The sequence below is a fragment of the Erythrolamprus reginae genome, chromosome 4 (genome assembly GCF_031021105.1).
Source record: "Erythrolamprus reginae isolate rEryReg1 chromosome 4, rEryReg1.hap1, whole genome shotgun sequence".
Lineage (NCBI taxonomy): Eukaryota > Metazoa > Chordata > Lepidosauria > Squamata > Dipsadidae > Erythrolamprus > Erythrolamprus reginae.
The window spans coordinates 34567254-34588873 of record NC_091953.1 but is presented as its reverse complement, the minus strand read 5'-3'; the positions used below and the strand labels follow the sequence as shown (position 1 = coordinate 34588873).

Genomic DNA, 21620 nt, shown 5'->3' with positions numbered 1-21620 from the left:
GTTTGGACTTTCAGTTTGTATCTGTTGTGTGCTTGTGTATTATTATGGTTAAAGCTGAAGTAGCCGTTGACAGGTAGGATTTTGTAGCAGATAATTTTATGAGTTATGCTTAGGTCGTGCCGAAGGCAGCGTAGTTCTAAGCTTTCTAAGCCCAGGATTTCAAGTATGGTTGCATAAGGTCAACGAAGAACTGTCATCTTCAGCACTACTGGTGAGGCCTCCGAGGCCGTTATGGATGTGTGCGCATATGGTGGGCGCATATGCACCTGTCGGCACCAGATTTGACTTCTGCGCATGCACAGCAAGTAAAATCTCATGTGAGGATGCCTGCGTGAGGAAGATTTTGGCAATTTTTGCTGGTATTTTTGCTTCCGCGCATGCGCATAAAGAAAAAATTGCTGAAAATCACCAAAATCTCGCTCACGCGAGCATCTTCACACAACATTTCACTTGCTGTGCATGCGTAGCAGCCAAATCACACACGGGGGCACACATGCACTCTTCAGGAATGTTCAGCTGCATGCACATTCCGAAAATTGCTACCGGAGCATAGCTCCTGACTGTTCCGGTAGCAGGCATCTCTGCGTAAGGTATTCTGTTGCGAGTAGTGGAGTAGAGGGCTCTTCTCGTAAAGCATCTCTGGACACTTTCTAATGTATTTATGTCCGATGTGCAGAGTGGGTTCCAGATAGATGCTGTATTCAAAAATTGGTCTGATGAATGTTTTGTATACTCTGTTGCCATATCTTTTGTATTTATATAATGGTAATTTGCACTGATATTTCACAGCTTTTATTTTTAAAGAATATTTTTTTCTCTTACATAATAATTTTAAAATGGAAACCCTATAATGTATGCATAGATATGAGTGGTTGGGATTGAGATAATTGGCCTGAGTTAATTTGATGTACTTTAGAAATAAATGAAATTGGCCTAAATATTTATTTAAAAATATTTTGAGTTAGACATAATGCCCCAAATTAAAATCTCTCTAATCATGGCAAAATATGGAGGTGAAGTGACAGGATGGGATCCCCACCACTGCGTATTCCTGCCTCTTGGAACAGACCAAAAATGGGACACACAAAGGCAGAAAATGGGATGTGAGGAGGCGGTGATAAGTGACAACAGCGATGGATGGTGATGGTGGCAATGGGCAGTGGTGATTCCTGCAGCCTGGAACAAGTGATAGGTGGTTTTCCAGGAGGCAGCTTCGATCGCCAATCAGCTTGCTCGTGATAAATCAAGCTGTGCTGAAGCTGACAAGTCTGTTTGCTGAAAGCAGGCAAATTGCTGGGAGGCAGAGGCAGATTTTTTTTTCTTGTTTTCCTCCCCAAAAGCTAGATGCATCTTATAGTCTGGGGCATCTTATGGTCCCAAAAAATACATCTTGCCTTCAGAAGTTGTGGGTGCTCGATTAATGATATTTTTAAGAAGAGATTTCTCTGGAATGGTATAGCGTTTCCTGTTTGGACAGGGGTTTGGACTGGAAGACCTCCAAGATCCCTTCCAAGTCTATTATTCTGTTAAATATTCTGCACCCAGTTTCATATTTCACAGTTAGCAGTTTTCTGAAAGAAAATACAGTGATATCTTGTCTTACGAACTTAATTGGTTCCGGGACGAGGTTTGTAAGGTGAAAAGTTTGTAAGAGGAAACAATGTTTCCCATAGGAATCAATGGAAAAACAATTAATGTGTGCAAGCCCAAAACTCACCCCTTTTGTCAGCCGAAGCACCCGTTTTTGCGCTGCTGGGATTCTCCTGAGGCTCCCCTCGCTGGGAAACCCCACCTCCAGACTTCCGTGTTTTTGTGATGCTGCAGGGGAATCCCAGGAGGGGAATCCCAGCAGCGCAAAAACCGGTGCTTCGCTGGCAACAAAAGTCCGGAGGTGGGGTTTACCAGCGAGGGGAGCCTCAGTGAAATTGCAGCATCACAAAAACACAGAAGTCTTCGAAACCCCACCTCCAGACTTCCATGTTTTTGTGATGCTGCAATTTCGCTGAGGCTCCCGTCGCTGGGAAACCCCACCTCCGGACTTCCATTGCCAGCGAAGCACCCATTTTTGCGCTGCTGGGATTCCCCTGCAGCACCGTAAAAACACGGAAGTCCGGAGGTGGTGTTTCCCATGGAGGGGAGCCTCAGGAGAATCCCAGCAGCGCAAAGGGAAAGGGGCGGCATACAAATCTAATGAATGAATGAATGAATGAATGAATGAATGAATGAATGAATAAATAAATAAATAAATAAATAAATAAAAACGGGCGTTTTGCTGGCAACAGAAGTCCAGAGGCGAGGCATCCCAGTGGTGGCGGCTTGGGTTTGTAAGGTAAAAATAGTTTGGAAGAAGAGGCAAAAAAATATTAAACCCCGTGTTTGTATCTCAAAAAGTTTGTATGACAAGGGGTTTGTAAGACGAGGTATCACTGTAATTCTAAAGCAAAGTTATCAAGTGTAGAATATAAACACACATTTAAAACCATTATTAATAAACGATCAACAATATACAGTACATCAATCCAGGAAGAAAATGGAAAGGTGGGGGACGGACACATCGATAGGCATCTTATTACCACTGATCACTTTCAGGGGAAAAGTCAAGGTGTTTCTTTTTCCAGAAATGTGGGACAGCTTACCAAGCTGCTATCTGCATGCAGCGTAAGGAAAGGGTTAAAGAGAAATCTGATAAGGAGGCTATGCCTAGGATTATAGATTGGCTTCTTTTGTATCAAAGTACAATTGATCAACTTTAAATGGAATTATCAGCAACATTATCACACACGCACAGCTTTTAAAACACTCCCAGTAAATACTGCAATAAATTAATGCAGTTCTTAAGAGATGAGCAGAAGATAAATTTTCCTCTGAATCAGTTCAGTCTTATGCATATTGGAGTAACCTGTGCAAGACACACACAAAAAGCCTCAGATCTTTTGAAATTTTAATCTACATACTTCACAGACTGTAATTTGTTTCCTTGATGGGAGGAGCTGAAACTGGGCTGGTACAAGGAACAAATTACAGAACTGAAATCAGACCTGCCCACTTTTTAAACAGCTTTCCGAGTGCCAGGAGTAGAATTTGTAGAAAGGCAACACTTTTCTCTCAAAGTGGAATCTTGTTTTGATTGTTTTAAAGTGGTAACCTCTGTAGCTTTTGCCACTATTTGATATAAATTTCTGTGCAGGCAAGGTAAGTTTAGATTTTACTTACCTTGCCGATTTTTAGTTCGCTTTGTTAGTTAAATGGCTTGAGGAGGAGGCATTCTGACACTTCAGGAAGTGCTGATTTTCAGTGACAGTGAAAGTTGCTTCAACCCTGAGGTTGCCTTTGTTAACTTTGTCCTGATGATGTGTCCAGTCTCCCGAGTATCATTATGAAGTTCACTGTACTTTGGTATTGCAAATCTATGAATGTGATCCCTTTTCATTCAGAGGACTGCAGGTAAATGAATGTGGAAGGAAAAAAGGATATCAGGCTTACTTGAGAAACTTGCTGGTCTTAAATCTATAGTTTCTTTAGACTCAATATATTTTTTTCTATTAAAGTTAGAGCTAAGTTTTCTTACTCTTAAGTTAGAAAAAATATCCCTGCTGTTATATTTGAAGAAAAATATTTGCATGGTTTAATCAGGTTTAACCAACACTTTACTAACACAGATATATTTTTATATTAATTATAGTTGCTTTTAACTTTGTTTTTTTATAGACATTTAATACGTTTTTGGTTTTAGGGATTGTGCAAATCCAGAAAGTGGTTAGGTAAATAATTAGGATAAACAAATTGTTTGAACACAGCCATAGTGTTTCAATGTGTAGGATTGGCACGATGCTATGGGTTGTCTTTGAGCAAGCACTGATGCTGCTTCTTTGTAAATAGAAAATAATTAAAAGATTGCCATAAGCCAGTGCTTTTCAATTAGTTTCTGTTGTACCCCTCCCCAGGAAGAAGTAAACGTTTTGTGCCCCCCTCAACTTTCCGCCAGGACAATTGTTTGCAATATTCAGCATGTTTTTGCTTTAAAAATTCAAGCGGCTTATCAGCGTGGTTGGGGTGTTTAAGTGACACCTTAATTTATTTGGCTTCCTGCTGTCCGCTGCTAACAATTTTAGGCACAGTAAACATACCGGTCTTTTCTCGTCTCCCACCATAGTCACAGTGAAACCAAGCACTACATACGCTTCGTCATACTTCCTCATCTTAGCTTTTGGGAGACTTACATTTTTCTCATTAGCTCCCTTTCTCTCCTTCTTTCTTTTTATCACTGTTAAATATTTTTCCATGGTGTCTCTTAAGGGTTTGTTATCTACCCTTCATATCTCCTACTCTGTGCTGTGTGCTATTGTTTGGTGCAAAAAACGCTTATTCCCTGCAGCAAAAAAAGTATGTTCCCCAGGGTCATGCGCCTCCCCCCCGGCATGGCTCTGTGTCCCCCCAGGGAGTGTGGCCCCACTATTTGAGAAGCACTGCAATAACCTAATAGTTGATGCTTAGAATGCAGAAATCTCTAGATTCAGTTCTTGACATCTTCAGACATAAATGGGAGATCTCTCTTTGAAATGCCTGTTGATGGTTATTAAGAAACTAGAAAAAGTTATAGAGTGACTGGGACTAGGTATATCACATCCTCCTTGAACGTCATGCATTAATTACATGGTATCTTTGCAGAATAATAGCAGTGACGCTACTGGAATCACTTACTATATACTAAGCTACTGTTAGGGTTTACTGTGTTTTATTGAATAAGCCATATTGTCCTGATTCATGTGTAATTCTAACTTAAAAACATGGTTTATAGCAATGGTTTGTTTCCTACATCGTACTTAGTTAAAACCAAGCCATTTTCAGTAAGTGTGGTGTTGCAATCTGGCAACAAAAACCATACTCTTCACATTGCTGGAACAAAGCAAAGATAGCTCCCTTCATCCCTGAGAAAATAAGTTGTCATATCGAGGGAGTACCAAAGATAGTAAAGATTGCAACACATCCCAAGAATAAATCTGTTCCACCTCCATTAAATTAGTTTACTTGCCTGGTGCTTTGACTTGTTTTAACCCTTTAATTACTCTAGCAATTTCATCTTGTGTAATTTCTGCATTCAAAATTTGTTTATCTTCTTCACTTACTATTTTCCCAACCTTGAGGACTCCTATCTTCACTTGCTCCTCTTTATACAAATCTTCATAATATTTCCCCATTAACTTCTCTAGCTGCTCATTACCATATCTAACCACTCCACTAGAGTCTCTCGATGCTAAAATACATGATTTTTCTTTCCTCTTCTTCAGATATCTGGCCATTTGCTGCATTGATTGTGTCCCCCAGCTCTGTATTTTTTGTCGCATCGTCATTCTCATCTTGTCCCATTTAATCTGATCATACACCATCAATTGTTTCTTTTTCAATTTCAATAAACTATTCCAATCTCTACTTTTAGTTAATCTTAACCAGGGCCGCCAATAGACGGGTATTACTGGTAGCGGCGTCCCGGGCCCCAGCCAAATTGGAAAATGGGGGGGGGCCGGGCCCAGTGCCCGCCAAAAACTCCCCAACTCCGATTGAGACAAACTCTGCCTCTGCGGCCCGCACCTTCTTCCCACCCCCACGAGGAAAGAAGGCAGGGAGGCCGGCAGACAGGCAGGGAGCCCCGATGGCAGCCGCAGAAGGCTCAGCCCTCTGGAAGCCAAGCCACACTGCTGGGGAAGCGGAATTGGGGAAGCCGGGAGAGGGCTGAGCCCGGCCGGCTTCTCCGCCGGCCTTGTGTCCCCCCGAGGATTGCAAGGGCAAGAGAGCCGCGCCTTTCGGCTTCCGGAAGTGCTGGGCCGGGGGTTCGGGGGGGCCATGAACGCCGCCTGGAGCCAATGGCTTCTTTTGGGCTTGCTTGAATTCCTGCTGCTGGTAAGCGCGCGCGGGTGGCCGGGTGGGAAGGGCGAGGCGCGAGGGGGAGGCAAGTGGAGAAGCGGAGAGAGAGAGAAGTGGACCAAAAGATAGAAAAGGGAAAGAGAGGGAGGGAAAGAGAAATGGAGAGGAAGGAAGGAGGGAGGGAGGGGAGGGAGGGAGAGAAGGAAGGAAGAGAAAGGAGGGTAAAAAGAGAGGGAGAGAGAGAGGAGAGAGAAAGGAAGAGGAGAGATAGAATGGAAGAGAGAGAAAGAAAGAGGGGTAGAAAGAGAGAGAGAGTGAGAGATGCTCAGTGAGCCTTTCTTTGAAGTTGCCTTTCTTTCTTTCTTTCTTTCTTTCTTTCTTTCTCTCTTTTTCTCTTTCTCTCTTGCTCTCTTGCTCTTTCATTCTTTTTTCTTTCTCTTGCTTTCTTTCTTTCTCTTGCTTTCTCTCCTTCCTTCCCTCCTTCCATTTCTTTCATTCCCCCTCTCTATTTTTATTTCTCTTTCATTCTTTCTTTCTCTCTTTCTTGCTTTCTTTCTTGCTATTTTTCTTTCTCTCTTTTACCTTCCCTTCCTCTATTTCTTCTTTTCTTTCTCCTTCCTACCTTCTTCCCTCCCTCCCTCCCTTCAGTCCTTCCTCTCTTACTCTCCCCTTTCATAAGTTTCCTTGCTTCCTTCCTCTGTTCCTGTTCCTTCCCCCTTCCTTTCTTTCTTTCTTTCCTTCCTTCCCTCCCTCCATTTCTTGCTTTCCTCCTTCCTCCCTTGTTTCCTCCCTCATTCCCTTCTTTCACTCCTTCTTCTCTTACTCTCCCCTTTCACACCTTTCCTTGCTTTCTTTGCACCCTTCCTCTGTTCCTGTCCCTTCCCTCTTTCCTTCCTTCCTTCCCACCCTCCGTCCATTCATTCACCCATTCCTCTCTTGATCGCCCCTTTTACCATTCCTTCCTTCCTTCCTTCCGATGTGGGCCCGGGCCGGCAGAGTAGTTTGCTTTTGCACCCCGTCTCGAGCTCCTTTGGTGCCAACCCGGCCCTCCCCACTTCAGAGAGAAGGGGGACAAAGAGAGAGAGAGAAAGAGAAAGAGAGAGATAAAAAGAGAAAGATAGAGGGAGGGAGAGAAAGAGATAGAAAGAGACAAAGAGAGGGGGAGAGAAAGAGAGAGAGAAAGAGAGAAAGGGAGATAAAAGAGAAAAAAGAGAGAAAGAGAGATAAAAAGAGGAAGAGAAAGAGAGAGGGGGAGGGAGAGAAAGAGAAAGAGAAAGAAAGAGAGAAGGGGAGAGAGGGAGAGAAAGAGGTAGAGAAAGTGAAAGAGAGAGGGAGGGAAAGAGATAGAAAGAGAAAGAGAGAGGTTGGGAGAGAGAAAAAAGAGAGAAAGAGATATAAAGAGAAAGAGAGAGAAAGGGAGAGAAAAAGAGAAAAAGAGAGAGAAAGGGAGAGAAAAAGAGAAAAAGAAAGAAAAGTAGAGAGAGAAAGAGAGACAAAAAGAGAGGGAGAGAAAGAGAGAGAGAGAGAGAGAGAAAAGCAGGTGGGGGGGGGCACACCTATTTTGCCAGCCCTCGGATGGGCCATAGGGATCCGGTGTATGTGGAGGGAGAGGTCCCCAGCTTCTGTTCTGCAGAGGGGAAGCCAAAGCCCCCGCATGGGTTATGCAGAGTGCCAGTGTTTGGGGCAAGGCGGGGGGTGGGGGTCTTCCTTAACCCCCATTTCTTTGGTGGGGTAAGAGGGCTGCCCAGCAGGGCTGATGTGTTGCGGAAGGTCTTGTCGAGGGAGACCAGTGGAGCCCCCCCCCCCCGCTCCCATCCCCAGGGAAGGGGGTTCTGGCATCACTGCCACTGGCTTTGGAAAGAAGCCCCCGGCCTCTTCAGGGGGTGGAGGGAGGGGTCCATAGCACAGGGCTGGACAATGGCTGAAGACAGTTGACTGCAGCTTTCAGAATTCCTCAGCCAGGAATATGAAGAAGACAGTTTGAAAATTTAAAAGGGAAGGAAGGAAGGAAGGAAGGAGGGAGGGAGGGAGGGAAGGAAGGAAGGAAGGAGGGAGGGAAAAGAAAAAGAAGAGAAAAAAGGAAAGAAAGAAAAAGAAGAAAGAAAGAGGAAGGAAGGAAGGAAGGAAGGAAGGGGAAAAACCAAAAGAGAAAAAAGAAAGAAAAATGGAAGGAAGGAAGGAAGGAAGAAGGGAGGGGGTCCCCAGACACTTAGGCTGTATGGGGCCCCAAAATTCCTGATGGCGGCCCTGATCTTAACTGCTCTTGTATCAAATCTATTTCCCTTATCTTCCTTTCCCTTTCTCTACCCAACCTCTTCCTAATATCTGCTTCCATACATATACATTGTCCCCTCATAAAAGCCTTACATGCATCCCACACAAATTGATTATTTAATACCACCCACTTCATTAATTCTAAAACATTCGCATAACTTCAATTTGAAATTATGGATAAAAGGATAAACTTGAATAATGAAACTGAATTGAGACAACTGATGGGATGGTGGGACAAGGTAAGACGATATATGATGAGTAGAATCTGAGACCAAGCTACAAGAAATACATTGGAATCACTCTATAATATGTAAATAGATATATTGCTCTTGCATCAAAGTGGATTATATAAGAAACACCCCCGATGGGTGGTGGGGTATGTGTGTGTGTCGGGGTAGTGGGCACATTTTACTATGCACTGTTTTATGTTGTGTAAAACTTGTTAAAAATTAATAAAATTTTTAAAAAAATTAGTTTACTTGTTGCATGCTCAGAAAAACTATATTTCTGCTTGTCTTTTCATTCAGAAGAGACTAATAGAATAATAGTTGATCTTGCAGGTCTTCCTGCTTACTCAGGCAGGAAACCCCCATACCATTTCAGACAAATGGTTACTGAATCTCTTTGTAATGATGTGGCAATAATCCACATTATTACATAACTACAAATGGATCCTACTACTGTAATATTACTACTGTAATAGTGCATGTTTTTGCTTCAACACACAATGCAACCTCATGCAATTATGGATAGTGCAGCTGCAGATAACAGGCACTTGAGCCAAGCTAAATGGGGGTTTAAATTCCATAACTGTGGAAAAATCATCTGATTTATTAACAAAAGGGCAATATTTTCTGTGATAGAATAAAATAGAATACAGTGGTACCTTGTGATACGAACCCCTCGCCATATGAACAACCCGAGATACGAACCCGGGGTTCCGTAATTTTTTGCCTCTTCTTACAAACTTTTTCTGTCTTACGAACCCGCCGCCACTGCGAAGCCCCGCCGCCCGGCTGTTTCTTTTTGAAACAGCCATGGGGCTTCTCGGCGTCCTCCTGAACCCGAACAGCAAACCTGAACTTCTGGGTTCGGCATTCGGGAGGCCGCCGAGAAGCCCCCCCGGCTGTTTCAAAAGATGACAGCCAGGCGGCGGGGCTTCTCGGTGGCCTCCCGAACGCCGAACTCGGAAGTTCAACAAAAGTTCGGGTTCGGGTGGCCGCCAAGAAGCCCCGCTGCTCGGCTATCGCTTTTTGAAACAGCCGGGGGGCTTCTTAGCGTCCTCCTGAACCCGAACGGCAAACCTGAACTTCCGGGTTCAACGTTCAGGAGGCTGCCGAGAAGACCCCCGGCTGTTTCAAAAGGTGACAGCCGGGCGGCGGGGCTTCTCAGCGGCCACCCGAACCCGAACTCGAACTTTTGCCAAACTTCCGGGTTCAGCATTGGGAGAACACTGAGAAGCGCCCGGCTGTTTCAAAAGGTGACAGCCGGGCGGTGGCGGTTTTTTGCTTTTTTTTTTCGTTGCACGCATTAATTCATTTTACATTGTTTCCTATGGGAAACAATGTTTCGTCTTATGAACTTTTCACCTTACGAACCTCCCCCGGGAACCAATTAGATTCGTAAGACGAGGTATTACTGTATAATATAATTTTTTATTGGCCATGTGCGATTGAACACACAAGGAATTTATCTTGTGCATATGCTCTCAATGTGCATAAAATACGTACATAAAATAAGATACATGTATGTTTGTCAAGAAACATAAGGTATACTTAATGATAGTCCGAATAAAAATAAGCAATCAAATCATATTAGGAACAAGTCAATATAAATCGTAAGGATACAAGCAACACAGTTACAGTCATAGAGTCATTAGTGGAAGAAAATGGGTGATGGGAATGATGAGAAGATGAATAGTAGTGCAGATTTAGTAAATAATTTTACAGTGTTAAGGGAAATATATGTTTAGCAGAGTGATGGTGTTTGGGGGGGGAAACCTGTTCTTGTATGCTATAAGCCACTCTACACAGCAGAGTTCTCCCCCTCATATTGCTTAGTTTTGCTGTGGGGAAGTAACTTGCAGAAAGGCGATGACAGTATAGCATCGGAATGCAACAGTTTGCTAGGATCACCAGGAAATCAAAGGAGAATTCTATAAATGCACTAAATGATGGATGAAACGAAACTATAAACCTAAAAATGTAGGTAATACCTAAACCATTTTTTATGTACAATTTATTTGGATCTTTGTTTTTTAACAATGGATACTCAAAACCTGTATATAGTGAAGTACACTGTATTAGCGTTTATTGTAAAAAATCCTTACTAATTCTACTAAAGTGATTTAGTGTAATATTGTGTAAATTGCATTTTTGCTTACTTATCACTAGAATGGCTTGTTTGCTCTGCTTTCGTTATTTTGTGACAGATAGTAGGAGTATGTTGCAATCATAAAAACCTAAGATAAACCTTGGGAACAATAAATAACGTCCACGTTAAACATTTGCTAACTTATATACTTCTTCAAATAGATCTTAACTCTTTCAAACTATTAGCATTCATGGCAAATTCAATATTATTAATTAGGGTACATTTTATTCTGTGTATATGGAAGTGGTTTATGGTTTAGTACTACTATTAAACTAATAGGGAACCCAAGTTAAAAAAATCATTTTTGTATATTTTTTATTTGTTATGCATAGTTGGAAAGAAGCAGAATAATGGGGTTTTTTAAATATCTTAAATTGTAAATTATTAGATTTGTTATAAACTGTTTTTATTGTGTTGTGAGCCGCCCCGAGTCTACGGAGAGGGGCGGCATACAAATCTAATAAACATAAACATAAACATAAGCATAAATCCAACTTTTCCCCCCTGATTCTTTTTTTGTAATTATGAAAACCCCAAATTATTTAATGAAGTGTAATGAATTTGTAGGAAGAAGACTTGCCAAACTAACCGTGACTCATTTTTAATCAGATAATATTCTTAATAGATTGTGGGAATGCTGTTGACATTACATCTTAGCTTCAAGGCATTTGACAAAGTACTTCATGACATTCTTATCAGCAATCTAGTTACAGTAGGTGGGTGGCATAATGATTGAGTGAATATATCAAAATGGCTCAAAAATGTAGCTCAATAGGGCTCATCAGTAGTTCCTCATTAAATTCAAGAGAGATTATCAAGCGTGGGCCCCCAAGGATAAGTCCTGGTTCCTCTAAACATCTATTTTTGGATGAAGAAATGGAGGGAATCCTTATCAGTTTTTTAAATGAACCAAACTGGGGTGGCTAACTAACCTAGAAGAGAACAACAACATTAAAAACTTTCATAAGTTAAAGAAATAGTCTGAAAGTAACTGAAGGATACCGTATTTAACAGAAGCAAGTGCAAATTCTTCATGTATGAAGCTAAAATTAAAAAAAACACACCTATAGCACCTGGCTTAGTTTGGTATTTGTGAAAAAGGTTGGAACAATAGTACATTACAAAGTAAATATGACCCCAAAGTGTCATAATATTCTAATTTGGTTAGCTCCAACTTTGAGCTCAAATTCTAATTATGCTTATGTTTTTAGAAGGATTCAGAGAAATTGGGATGGGTTCAGAGAAAGGCAATCATCATTAGAATAGAATAGAATAGAATTTTTTATTGGCCAAGTGTGATTGGACACACAAGGAATTTGTCTTGGTGCATATGCTCTCAGAGTACATAAAATAAAATATACATTTGTCAAGAATCATGTGGTACGACACTTAATGATTGTCATAGGGGTCAAATAAGCAATGAAGAAGCAATATTAATAAAAATCTTAGGATAAAAGCAACAAATTACAGTCATACAGTCAACATGGGAGGAAATGGGTGATAGGAATGATGAGAAAAACTAGTAGAATAGAAATGCAGATTTAGTAGAAAGTCTGACAGTGTTGAGGGAATTATTTGTTTAGTAGAGTGATGGCGTTAGGAAAAAAAATATTCTTGTGTCTAGTTGTCTTGGTGTGCAGTGCTCTGTAGCGACGTTTTGAGGGTGGGAGTTGAAACAATTTGTGTCCAGGATGTGAGGGGTCAGTAAATATTTCCCCCGCCCTCTTTTTGACTCGTGCAGTATACAGGTTCTCAATGGAAGGCAAGTTGGCAGCAATTGTTTTTTCTGTAGTTTTTTTCTTTAGGGAGACATGACCAGATGAGTTAATTCTATTGTTTTGTAATGTAATAGGAACCTTGAAAAAATTGAAATAACATTTCATTCCCTTTACAGTCCAACAAGCTAGGAGTGGGGTCCTTTCTGAGCAGCTTGCCTCAACCCTCTCCAGTTGTGGGCTAAATTCCCTTTTATCTGACCATTTATTTGGCTGCATTTCTTCTCCCTGTCTCCCAAGGTCATTCCCACATACTATTACAGCAGAGGTCTTCAAATTTGACAACTTTAAGACTTGTGGACTTCAACTCCCAGAACTCTCCAGCCAGCTATAGTGGAGAATTCTGGGAGTTGAAGTCCACAAGTCTTAAAATTGCGAGATTTGGGTATTCCTGCATTACAGCAATGAGAGTGATTAGAGAAATAATGAAGCACTGTCTTGGGAAATGGATTGAAGGAGTTTTTTGTTTATTATCAAGACAAGACAACTCAAAGATAATTTGATACAAATGTAATGTTATGAAATGTCAAATATGCACGAATCCCAGCGACCGATTAGGTCCCACAGAGTGGGCCTTCTCCGGGTCCCGTCAACTAAACAATGTTGGTTGGCGGGCCCCAGGGGAAGAGCCTTCTCTGTGGCGGCCCCGACTCTCTGGAATCAACTCCCCCCGGAGATTAGAACTGCCCCTACTCTCCCTGCCTTTCGTAAACTCCTTAAAACCCACCTTTGCCGTCAGGCATGGGGGAACTGAATCACCTCCCCCGGGCATGTACAATTTATGCATGGTATGTTTGTGTCTATGTTTGTTTAGAAATATGGGGTTTTTAAATATTTTAAATTATATTTAGATTTGTCATGAATTGTTGTATCCTGCTGTGAGCCGCCCCGAGTCTGCGGAGAGGGGTGGCATACAAATCTAAATAATAAATAAATAAATAATTGTGTTCTGTTCCACAGCACAGGACACAGGCGTTCTGACAAAATAACAAAGAGGAAAATAATTTAGTAGTGGTTAGGACAACAGTAGAATATCCTGAAACTGAAGAACTAGAAAAGACATAGCTCTTAAGTTTTTCTGCTTCACTTGCTTGTTTCTACAGGTCTTTTTTAACTTATTTAACATTTGAAGAGAGAAGCTTCTGAACCAAACACAGCTGACAGTGTTTGTGGCCTTGTACAACTAATATGAGTTAAGAATTGCAGCTGTTCTCAATAGTTAAAATGTCTTGGGGTGTTATTTCAGGAATCAGATGGAGGGGGGTGTAAGACTGTTGGGATGGCTAAACTGAATAGTTCTTGTAGCCCCAAAACAAGTTGTATACAGTGTTCCCTCAATTTTTGTGGGGGATGCGTTCCGAGACCACCCGCGAAAGTCAAATTTCCGCAAAGTAGAGATGCGGAAGTAAAAACACCATTTTTGGCTATGGACAGTATCAGAAGCCATCCCTTAACACTTTAAACCACTAAATTACCATTTTCCATTCCCTTAACAACCATTTACTTACCATTATTACTGGTACTCACCATTGAATAAGACACTTAGTGATCCTGATATTTATAAACATAATTATTTATTAACAATAATTATTATTTTTGTTATATATTTGCAAAAATTATTAGTTTTTGACGTATGACGTATGACATCATCGGGTGGGAAAAACCATGGTATAGAAAAAAACCCGCGAAGTATTTTTAATTAATATTTTTTGAAAAACCGTGGTATAGGCTATTCGCGAAGTTCGAAGCCGCGAAAATCAAGGGAACACTGTATACTAATATTGAGGTTATTGAATGCTCTTATGAAACACTCCTTTTAAATTATTAGAATGATTTATTGACTTAGATAACAGTCAGTAGTTAATTTTGAACAACTTGACATTCTGATCTGTATACCTGTATTTTCTTCTTCTTCCCAGAAATTAACCAAACGGGAATTCTGGCAGCTTGTCCATCAGAGCTATGGCTCTGAGCTTGGCTTGAATATAGAAGAGATGGAAAGTATTTATTCATCATCTGAAGACAATGGACAATTAAGGTAAGGAAATACTATAGATTGCCACACTGTTAATGTGATTTTTGCTTTTTTGGTGATTGTGTTATTTGATATGACCATCTATCGATATAAACATGGTATAATTGATTCTGTCAGGGATCTTTTAGGTACTAATTTTTGTATTCAGGTTGCTGAAAACTTTTTATCTTTGGTATCACTACATAATGAAGCAGTAGTAAATAAATGTTTTTGAATAAGCAAATTGTTCAGTTATATATAGAAGATTCATTTTACAGAATCTTTATAGAATATTATCATATTAACCCAACAAATATGGCATTGATGTGATTGTTGCATGCAATAATATTGTCAGGATTAAGAGCAGATCAATTCCACTTGTGGTCCACTTGAATAGGTAGGCAATAAATCTTCAATGCTGATGGCAAATTAAAACCTTGGACCTTATCAGATGCTGAACCAAGTCACTATCTTGAACTCTGTTCCTCCAACAAAACTCACTGGCCCTTCTTCAAGATCACATTTTTTCTCTAAAATTAAGTTTGCATAAATAGACTTATTTGGCTATAAACCATTATTTTTTATGTCTACAGCAGAACTGAACATGATTTCTATCCCATTGTCATATGGTCTGTCCCTCACCCACCAACCCTCAATCTGCCCCAAATCTTCACAATAGCTAGCAACAAATGGTATATGCTTGAGCATTGGCTGGGAAACACTTTTAAATCACACCTCTACTTAGGCTTTGTTCTACCAAGTACTATCAAGGTAGTTTGGATTTCAACTTCTGCAATCCCAAATTGATAAGTTCAATAACCACTAGCTAGAAATCATATCTGATGAGCTTTTAATTTGGAAAAAGGAAAAAACTATCCTAGAAACTCCCTATATTTGTCCTTTTGCCTAGTCATTTTAGATGTGAATAATTATACAGAAGATATTTGTGAATATAAAACGATAGATAAACAAAGAGATTTTTTCCTTCTCATTCATGCAACAAAATATAACCCAATGGTGCTACTTTTTGACAAGTTCTGTAAAATGATGTTCCTAAGAGATAAAGACGTAGGGCAGGGCAGGGTAGGGTAAAATAGGGTAGGGTAGGGTAGAATAGAATAGAATAGAATAGAATTTTTTTATTGGCCAAATAAAGGAATTTGTCTTGGTGCATATGTTCTCAGTGTACATTACAAAAAAGATAAGTTTGTCAAGAATCATAAAGTTCATTCAAAACCTAATGATAGTCCAGGTACAAATAAGCAATCAAATCATATTAGGAATCACTCAATATAACATACTAAGAACCAGTCAATATAGTACATCATTTGATGGTAGAAAGATTGAATGTTTAAGGCACATTTGTTTTCCAATCTATTTTAAATCCAATACCGGTATACTGTATCACTGTATTAACAAATGGTTCTAGAATAAATATGAATTAACATTGTTGTTATTTTTGTATAGATCTAATCTTAGTGATGAATCTGGAGATAAGGAGCCAGCAAAGGTTGTTGATATAGTTCAAGAATCCACTACTCTGACTGAAGTTGAGACGGAATTTCTTACTGGAAACTCACATTTAGAAGTAAGCTTTTAAAACATTCCTTTTTACTATAAATGTATTATTTATATTATTAACTTGTTTTATATTCCTGCATATAAATATATACATATATATGTACTGTTTAACCATTATATATACCATATATAACAAGGAATTTGTCTCAGTGCATATGCTCTCAGTATACATAAAAGAAAATATACATTCGTCAAAAATCATAAGGTACAACACTTAATGATAGTCCGGGTACAAATAAGCAATCAAATCATATTGGGAACCTTTCAGTATAAATTGTAAGGATACAATCAACAAAGTTACAGTCATACAGTCATTAATGGGAGGAGATGGGTGATGGGAACAACGAGAAGATTAATCGTAGTACAGACTTAGTAAATAGTTTGACAGTGTTGAGGGGATTATTTGTTTAGTAAAGTGATGGCTTTCGGGAAAAACTCTTCTTGTGTCTAGTTGTGATGTACAGAGCACTCACTGATATACAGTGATTTTCACTCTATCGTGAATACCAAATGCTTTTTTCTTGGCATTTGATACTACTAAGATACACACACTCACACAACAACCACAAATCTCCCCCACCCCCCATATAAATACTATGTATGGTATACCAAAAGCCAGGCCCTACTTATAATATTATCTAAAGTATATTAAGTGTTTGAATTGTTGAGTATATGTATAGATATGTGTGTTTTAGGAGTTTGTGAGTGGTTTTAGAAGCATTTAGAAAGTTTTTGTATTTTCTTGGGTAGCTGGGATTGTGAATTATCATGTTATTAAATAAGATGACTGAGAATCATATTGTATTTTATTAGGTTGCTGAACCAGAGGAATGTTATTATGATAAACAAGAGAAGAGGAATTCATTGATTCCTTCAGAAGAGAAGCTCTCTGATGTACCACACAAAGTTTCAGTACAATCCTTGGATATAAATGAGAATTTTCCTAAGGAGGAGAGCAGTGCCTCAGAAAGTGATGAGGGTAAATAAATGTTCCAGTCTTAATGTTCCATGCAGTACAAATTACAGTAACAAAAGAAAACATAAATTGTCTTATCTATGGAATCTGCTCTTGCTTATCTTACTGCTAGTAAAAGTGATAGAAAATGGCTGAGTGTTGTGGCTGCCTCAGGCAATAGATCCTGAAGACCTTGAGAGATAGTGTCAGGTTGGGGGACATAATCAGTACACGTAAACTGTTCATCCTGTTTCTTCTTCAATAGTTTATTACTTTCTGTCAAGTTTGAAAGAAAGAGACTATAGGATCAGTTTGGAAAAGCTTCTGTACAAACTAGAATGTGGAAATAGAGAAACATAGACTGACGGCAGAAAAAGACCTCGTGGTCCATCTAGTCTGCCCTTATACTATTTCCTGTATTTTATCTTAGGATGGATATATGTTTATCCCAGGCATGTTTAAATTCAGTTACTGTGGATTTACCAACCATGTCTGCTGGAAGTTTGTTCCAAGCATTTACTACTCTTTCAGTAAATATTGTCTAAGATCATTAAAAAGATGTGTATTTCGCTTTAAAAAAAAATAGGAAGGTGTGTTGGATATGTTCACCACCTTGAGTTATTTTTAAAAATGATAAAGGTGGGATCTAACTAATCAAATCAAATCATAAATAAATAATTGAAGGAGAACAGTCACAATACGCCTTCCTCCCCCTATTTTCCTCACAACAACCCTGTACACTGAAATTGGACTGGAAGAAAATGATTAGTCCAAAATCATCTGCTTTGGGCTTTTATGCCCAAGACAGTGCTGGAAGGCTTCTAGCCTGGTGCTTCAACATTCAGAAATCATACTCGATTGCTATTTTATCTTTTACATCAACGTGATATCATTATGTGATCTGCACAATATAAATTAGAAACAAAGCTGCTGCAGACATTGAGTCAATTGTCCCACTAGTATCCCTGGCTACTCCAAGGCCAACCACAATTATAGTATTTATGAAGCCTTTGTCATAGCCATGGATGCGAGGCACTATTCAGCACACAATGTTGGTGATACAGATACTGCCATAAGCCCTTTTACAGACAGTGAAGTTTCAGTAACAGCTTACAGAATGTTCCAAAATGAAATCTTCACTAGCTCAAAAGCATTCCATGACATGACCACTAGGTTCTATTTGTATTTATTAGATTTGTATGCCGCCCCTCTCCGAAGACTCAGGGCGGCTAACAACAATAAAAAAGACAATGTAAACAAATTTAATATTAAAAATAATCTTAAAAAACCCAATTTAAAGAACCAATCATACATACAAGCATACCATGTATAAATTCTACAAGCCTAGGGGGAATGGAAAATTTCAATTCCCCCATGCCTGATGACAGAGGTGGGTTTTAAGGAGCTTGTGAAAGGCAAGGAGGGTGGGGGCAACTCTGATATCTGGGGGGAGCTGGTTCCAGAGGGTCGGGGCCGCCACAGGGAAGGCTCTTCTCCTGGGTCCTGCCAAACGACATTGTTTAGTCCAGTGTTTCCCAACCTTGGCAACTTGAAGATATTTGGACTTCAACTTCCAGAATTCCCCAGCCAGCATTTGCTGGCTAGGGAATTCTGGGAGTTGAAGTCCAGATAGCTTCAAGTTGCCAAGGTTGGGAAACACTGGTTTAGTCGACGGGACCCGGAGAAGGCCAACTCTGTGGGACCTAACCTGTTGCTGGGATTCGTGCGGCAGAAGGCAGTCCCGGAGATATTCTGGTCCGATGCCATGAAGGGCTTTATAGGTCATAACCAACACTTTGAATTGTGACCAGAAATTGATCGGCAACCAATGCAGACTGCGGAGTGTTGTTGTAACAAGGGCATACCTTGGGAAGCCCATGATTACTCTCACAGCTGCATTCTGCACGATCTGAAGTTTCCGAACACTTTTCAAAGGTAGCCCCATGTAGAGAGCATTACAGTAGTCGAACCTCGAGGTGATGAGGGCATGAGTGACTGTGAGCAGTGAGTCCCAGTCCGGATAGGGCCGCAATTGGTGCACCAGGCGAACCTGGGCAAACGCCCCCCTCGCCACATCTACCGTACTATTTGCTTTATTTTTCTAGTAAATAATTCCAAAATTCTAGTACATAATTCTGATTTGGACAATCCATTTTTCTGAAATGTTATTGGATTTCCTACTTGAAGAGGAGATAACAATTCTGTTATTCTATTTGTCTATTTCTGCAAATACCAGTGCATGTATAATTTCTGTGAGATTCTTAAAGCAATAAACATGTTGCACTTAAAGCAGGAGAAAACATAACTTGTGAATTATCTTCATTTATGTTAATCATATGGCCAATGCTATTAATTACTCTATCAGCTATTTTTGCAAGGATTTTTAGTACTTGCCTGTCATTACTATAGAAAAACCTACCATCTCAATTTCTCTATTTTATATTATTTTGTCAGGAAAGTTGCTGGGAAGAGGAACTACTATGCCCATTGCTTGCATTTGGTAGCTTGAATCAAATTGTCTCACATAATCGTATTTGGCATCCTTTAAGTAGCTCAGACAATTTCATCTTTTGGGATATATTCTTTCTGATATAACTGTTACAGAGTTCTTAATCTATGTTTTAAATTCTTCTCCAATAGCTGAGGAAGCCATCCTCGAGTGTGAACTCCATGGAAAACTTTTTATTAATCGCATTTTCCGTATTGGTGCAGATAAGCTATTTGAAATGCTTTTCACTAATTCCCATTTCATGCAGACATATCTCAGGACTAGAAATATAACAGGTAAACTATTTTAATTTATACTGTCTCATAGAGAAAAAACAAGTTAATCTCCCTTTTAACAAAATGTTATAAGCAACTGATACAAAGGTTGGGTTCATTACTGGACTCCATAGTGTCATCCCCAAACCCCCAACACTTTACCCTTAAGATTATCTACGGTTGACCTATCCAGATTCCTAAGAGGTCAGTAAGGGGCGAGTACAAGTGCACTAGAGTGCCTTCCGTCCCCTGTCCTATTGCTCTCCTATATCTCCTATTCCTTTCTTCTATTCCTATATCTCTTCTTCTATTCTTTCATTGATATGTTCTATTACTATATCTTCTTTTCTATTCTTTCATAGATGTATTTTACTATGAGTATCTCCTCTATAGCCTTCATCATGTATTTTACTGTGTGTGTGTGTGTGTGTGTGTGTGTGTGTGTATGTATGTATATCTATATATATCTATATACAGTGATCCCTCTATTATCGCGAGGGTTCCGTTCCAAGACCCCTCGCGATAATCAATTTTTCGGGATGTAGTGGTGCGGAAGTAAAAACACCATCTGCGCATGCGCGCCCCTTTTTCCATGGCCGTGCATGCGCAGATGGTGTTTTTACTTCTGCACCTGGGAAGACCCAGCAGCTGAGGAGCCGCCTGCCTGCCTGCTTGTCCGCCGCTTTTCCGCTTGTCCGGCCGCCGCTTTTCCGCCGCTTTTCCGCCGCTTGTCCGCTTGTCCGGCCGCTGCTTGTCCGCCGCTTGTCTGCCGCTTGTCCGCTTTTCCGGCCGCCGCTTTTCCGGCCGCCGCTTGTCCGCCACTTGTCCACTTGTCCGCCCGCCGCAGCTGATCTGCTCGGCAGCGCAGTAGCAGCGAGGAGCCGAAGATGGGGTTTCCCCGTTGCCCACGCAAAGGGGAAACCCCATCTTCGGCTCCTCGCTGCTACTGCGCTGCCGAGCAGATCAGCTGGTGGGCGGCCGAAGGAACCTTCCCTGGGTGCCGCCCGCCGGTCGAGAGCAAGAGGGGGAGAGATAGAGAAAGAGAGAGAAGGAAAGAAAGAGATGAGAGAGGGAGGAAGAGAGTGTGAGAGAGGAAGAAGCAAGATAGAGAAAGAGAGAGAGAAAGAAAGATGAGAAAGGAAGGGAGTGACGTCATCGGGTGAAAAAATCGCGATATAGCGTTTCGCAAAGATCGAGATCGCGAAACTCGGGGGATCACTGTATATCTATCTATCTATCTATCTATCTATATCTATCTATATCTATCTATCTATCTATCTATCTATCTATCTATCTATCTATCTATCTATCTATCTATCTATACCCACTAAAACTCTCATTGTGTATTGGACAAAATAAATGAATGAATGAATGAATGAATAAACAAACAAACAAATAAATAAAATAATGCAGGCCCATTTTTTTCATGGTTGCATTCAGATCACTAGGTCTTGCCTAGTTTCCTATAGCTCTATACCACTTCTTTCGTTCTTCTCTTTGCTTGACCGGGCAAGCAAGTAAAAAACCCAGAAGCAATTATATCTTCTGGATAACATCTTAATCAAGAATCTATTAATAATTAATAATCATTCTGAAACAAACTATGGTTTAAATTTAACTCAGATCTTGGCTTTTGAGAAGGTTATTCAGCCTTTAGATATAACTGAACATTTGGATGCAATGTGGTTTTAACTGCAATATTTTGACTTTGTTTTCCTGTTCAGAATGATGCATGGCTTGACTTCTTTTTTTAAATAAATGATTATTGGTAACCAACACATGTGGATTTGAAATCACAATTTGATATTTCTTTGCAAGTTATATTGAATTAATAAAATGTAGCTGGATACAATTTTTGCAGGGGATGCGTTCCGAGACCGCCCACGAAAGTCGAATTTTCGCGAAGTAGAGATGCAGAAGTAAATACACTATTTTTGGCTATGAACAGTATCCCAAGCCTTCCCTTAACACTTTAAACCCCTAAATTACAATTTCCCATTCCCTTAGCAACATTTAGATTATT

At 40.1% G+C, this 21620-nt stretch overlaps 1 protein-coding gene across 5 annotated transcripts in view; it reads left to right on the top strand.

Annotated features, from left to right (window-relative positions):
• Window positions 1-21620, top strand: part of GRAMD1C (GRAM domain containing 1C) — a 79692-nt gene that overhangs the window by 40020 nt on the left and 18052 nt on the right. For all 5 annotated transcript variants that reach the window (XM_070749948.1, XM_070749947.1, XM_070749946.1 and 2 more), the window contains 4 exons: window positions 14204-14322; window positions 15766-15886; window positions 16693-16858; window positions 19475-19618. In XM_070749948.1, the coding sequence (XP_070606049.1) occupies window positions 14204-14322; window positions 15766-15886; window positions 16693-16858; window positions 19475-19618 (550 nt within the window). The remainder of the gene's footprint in view (window positions 1-14203; window positions 14323-15765; window positions 15887-16692; window positions 16859-19474; window positions 19619-21620) is intronic.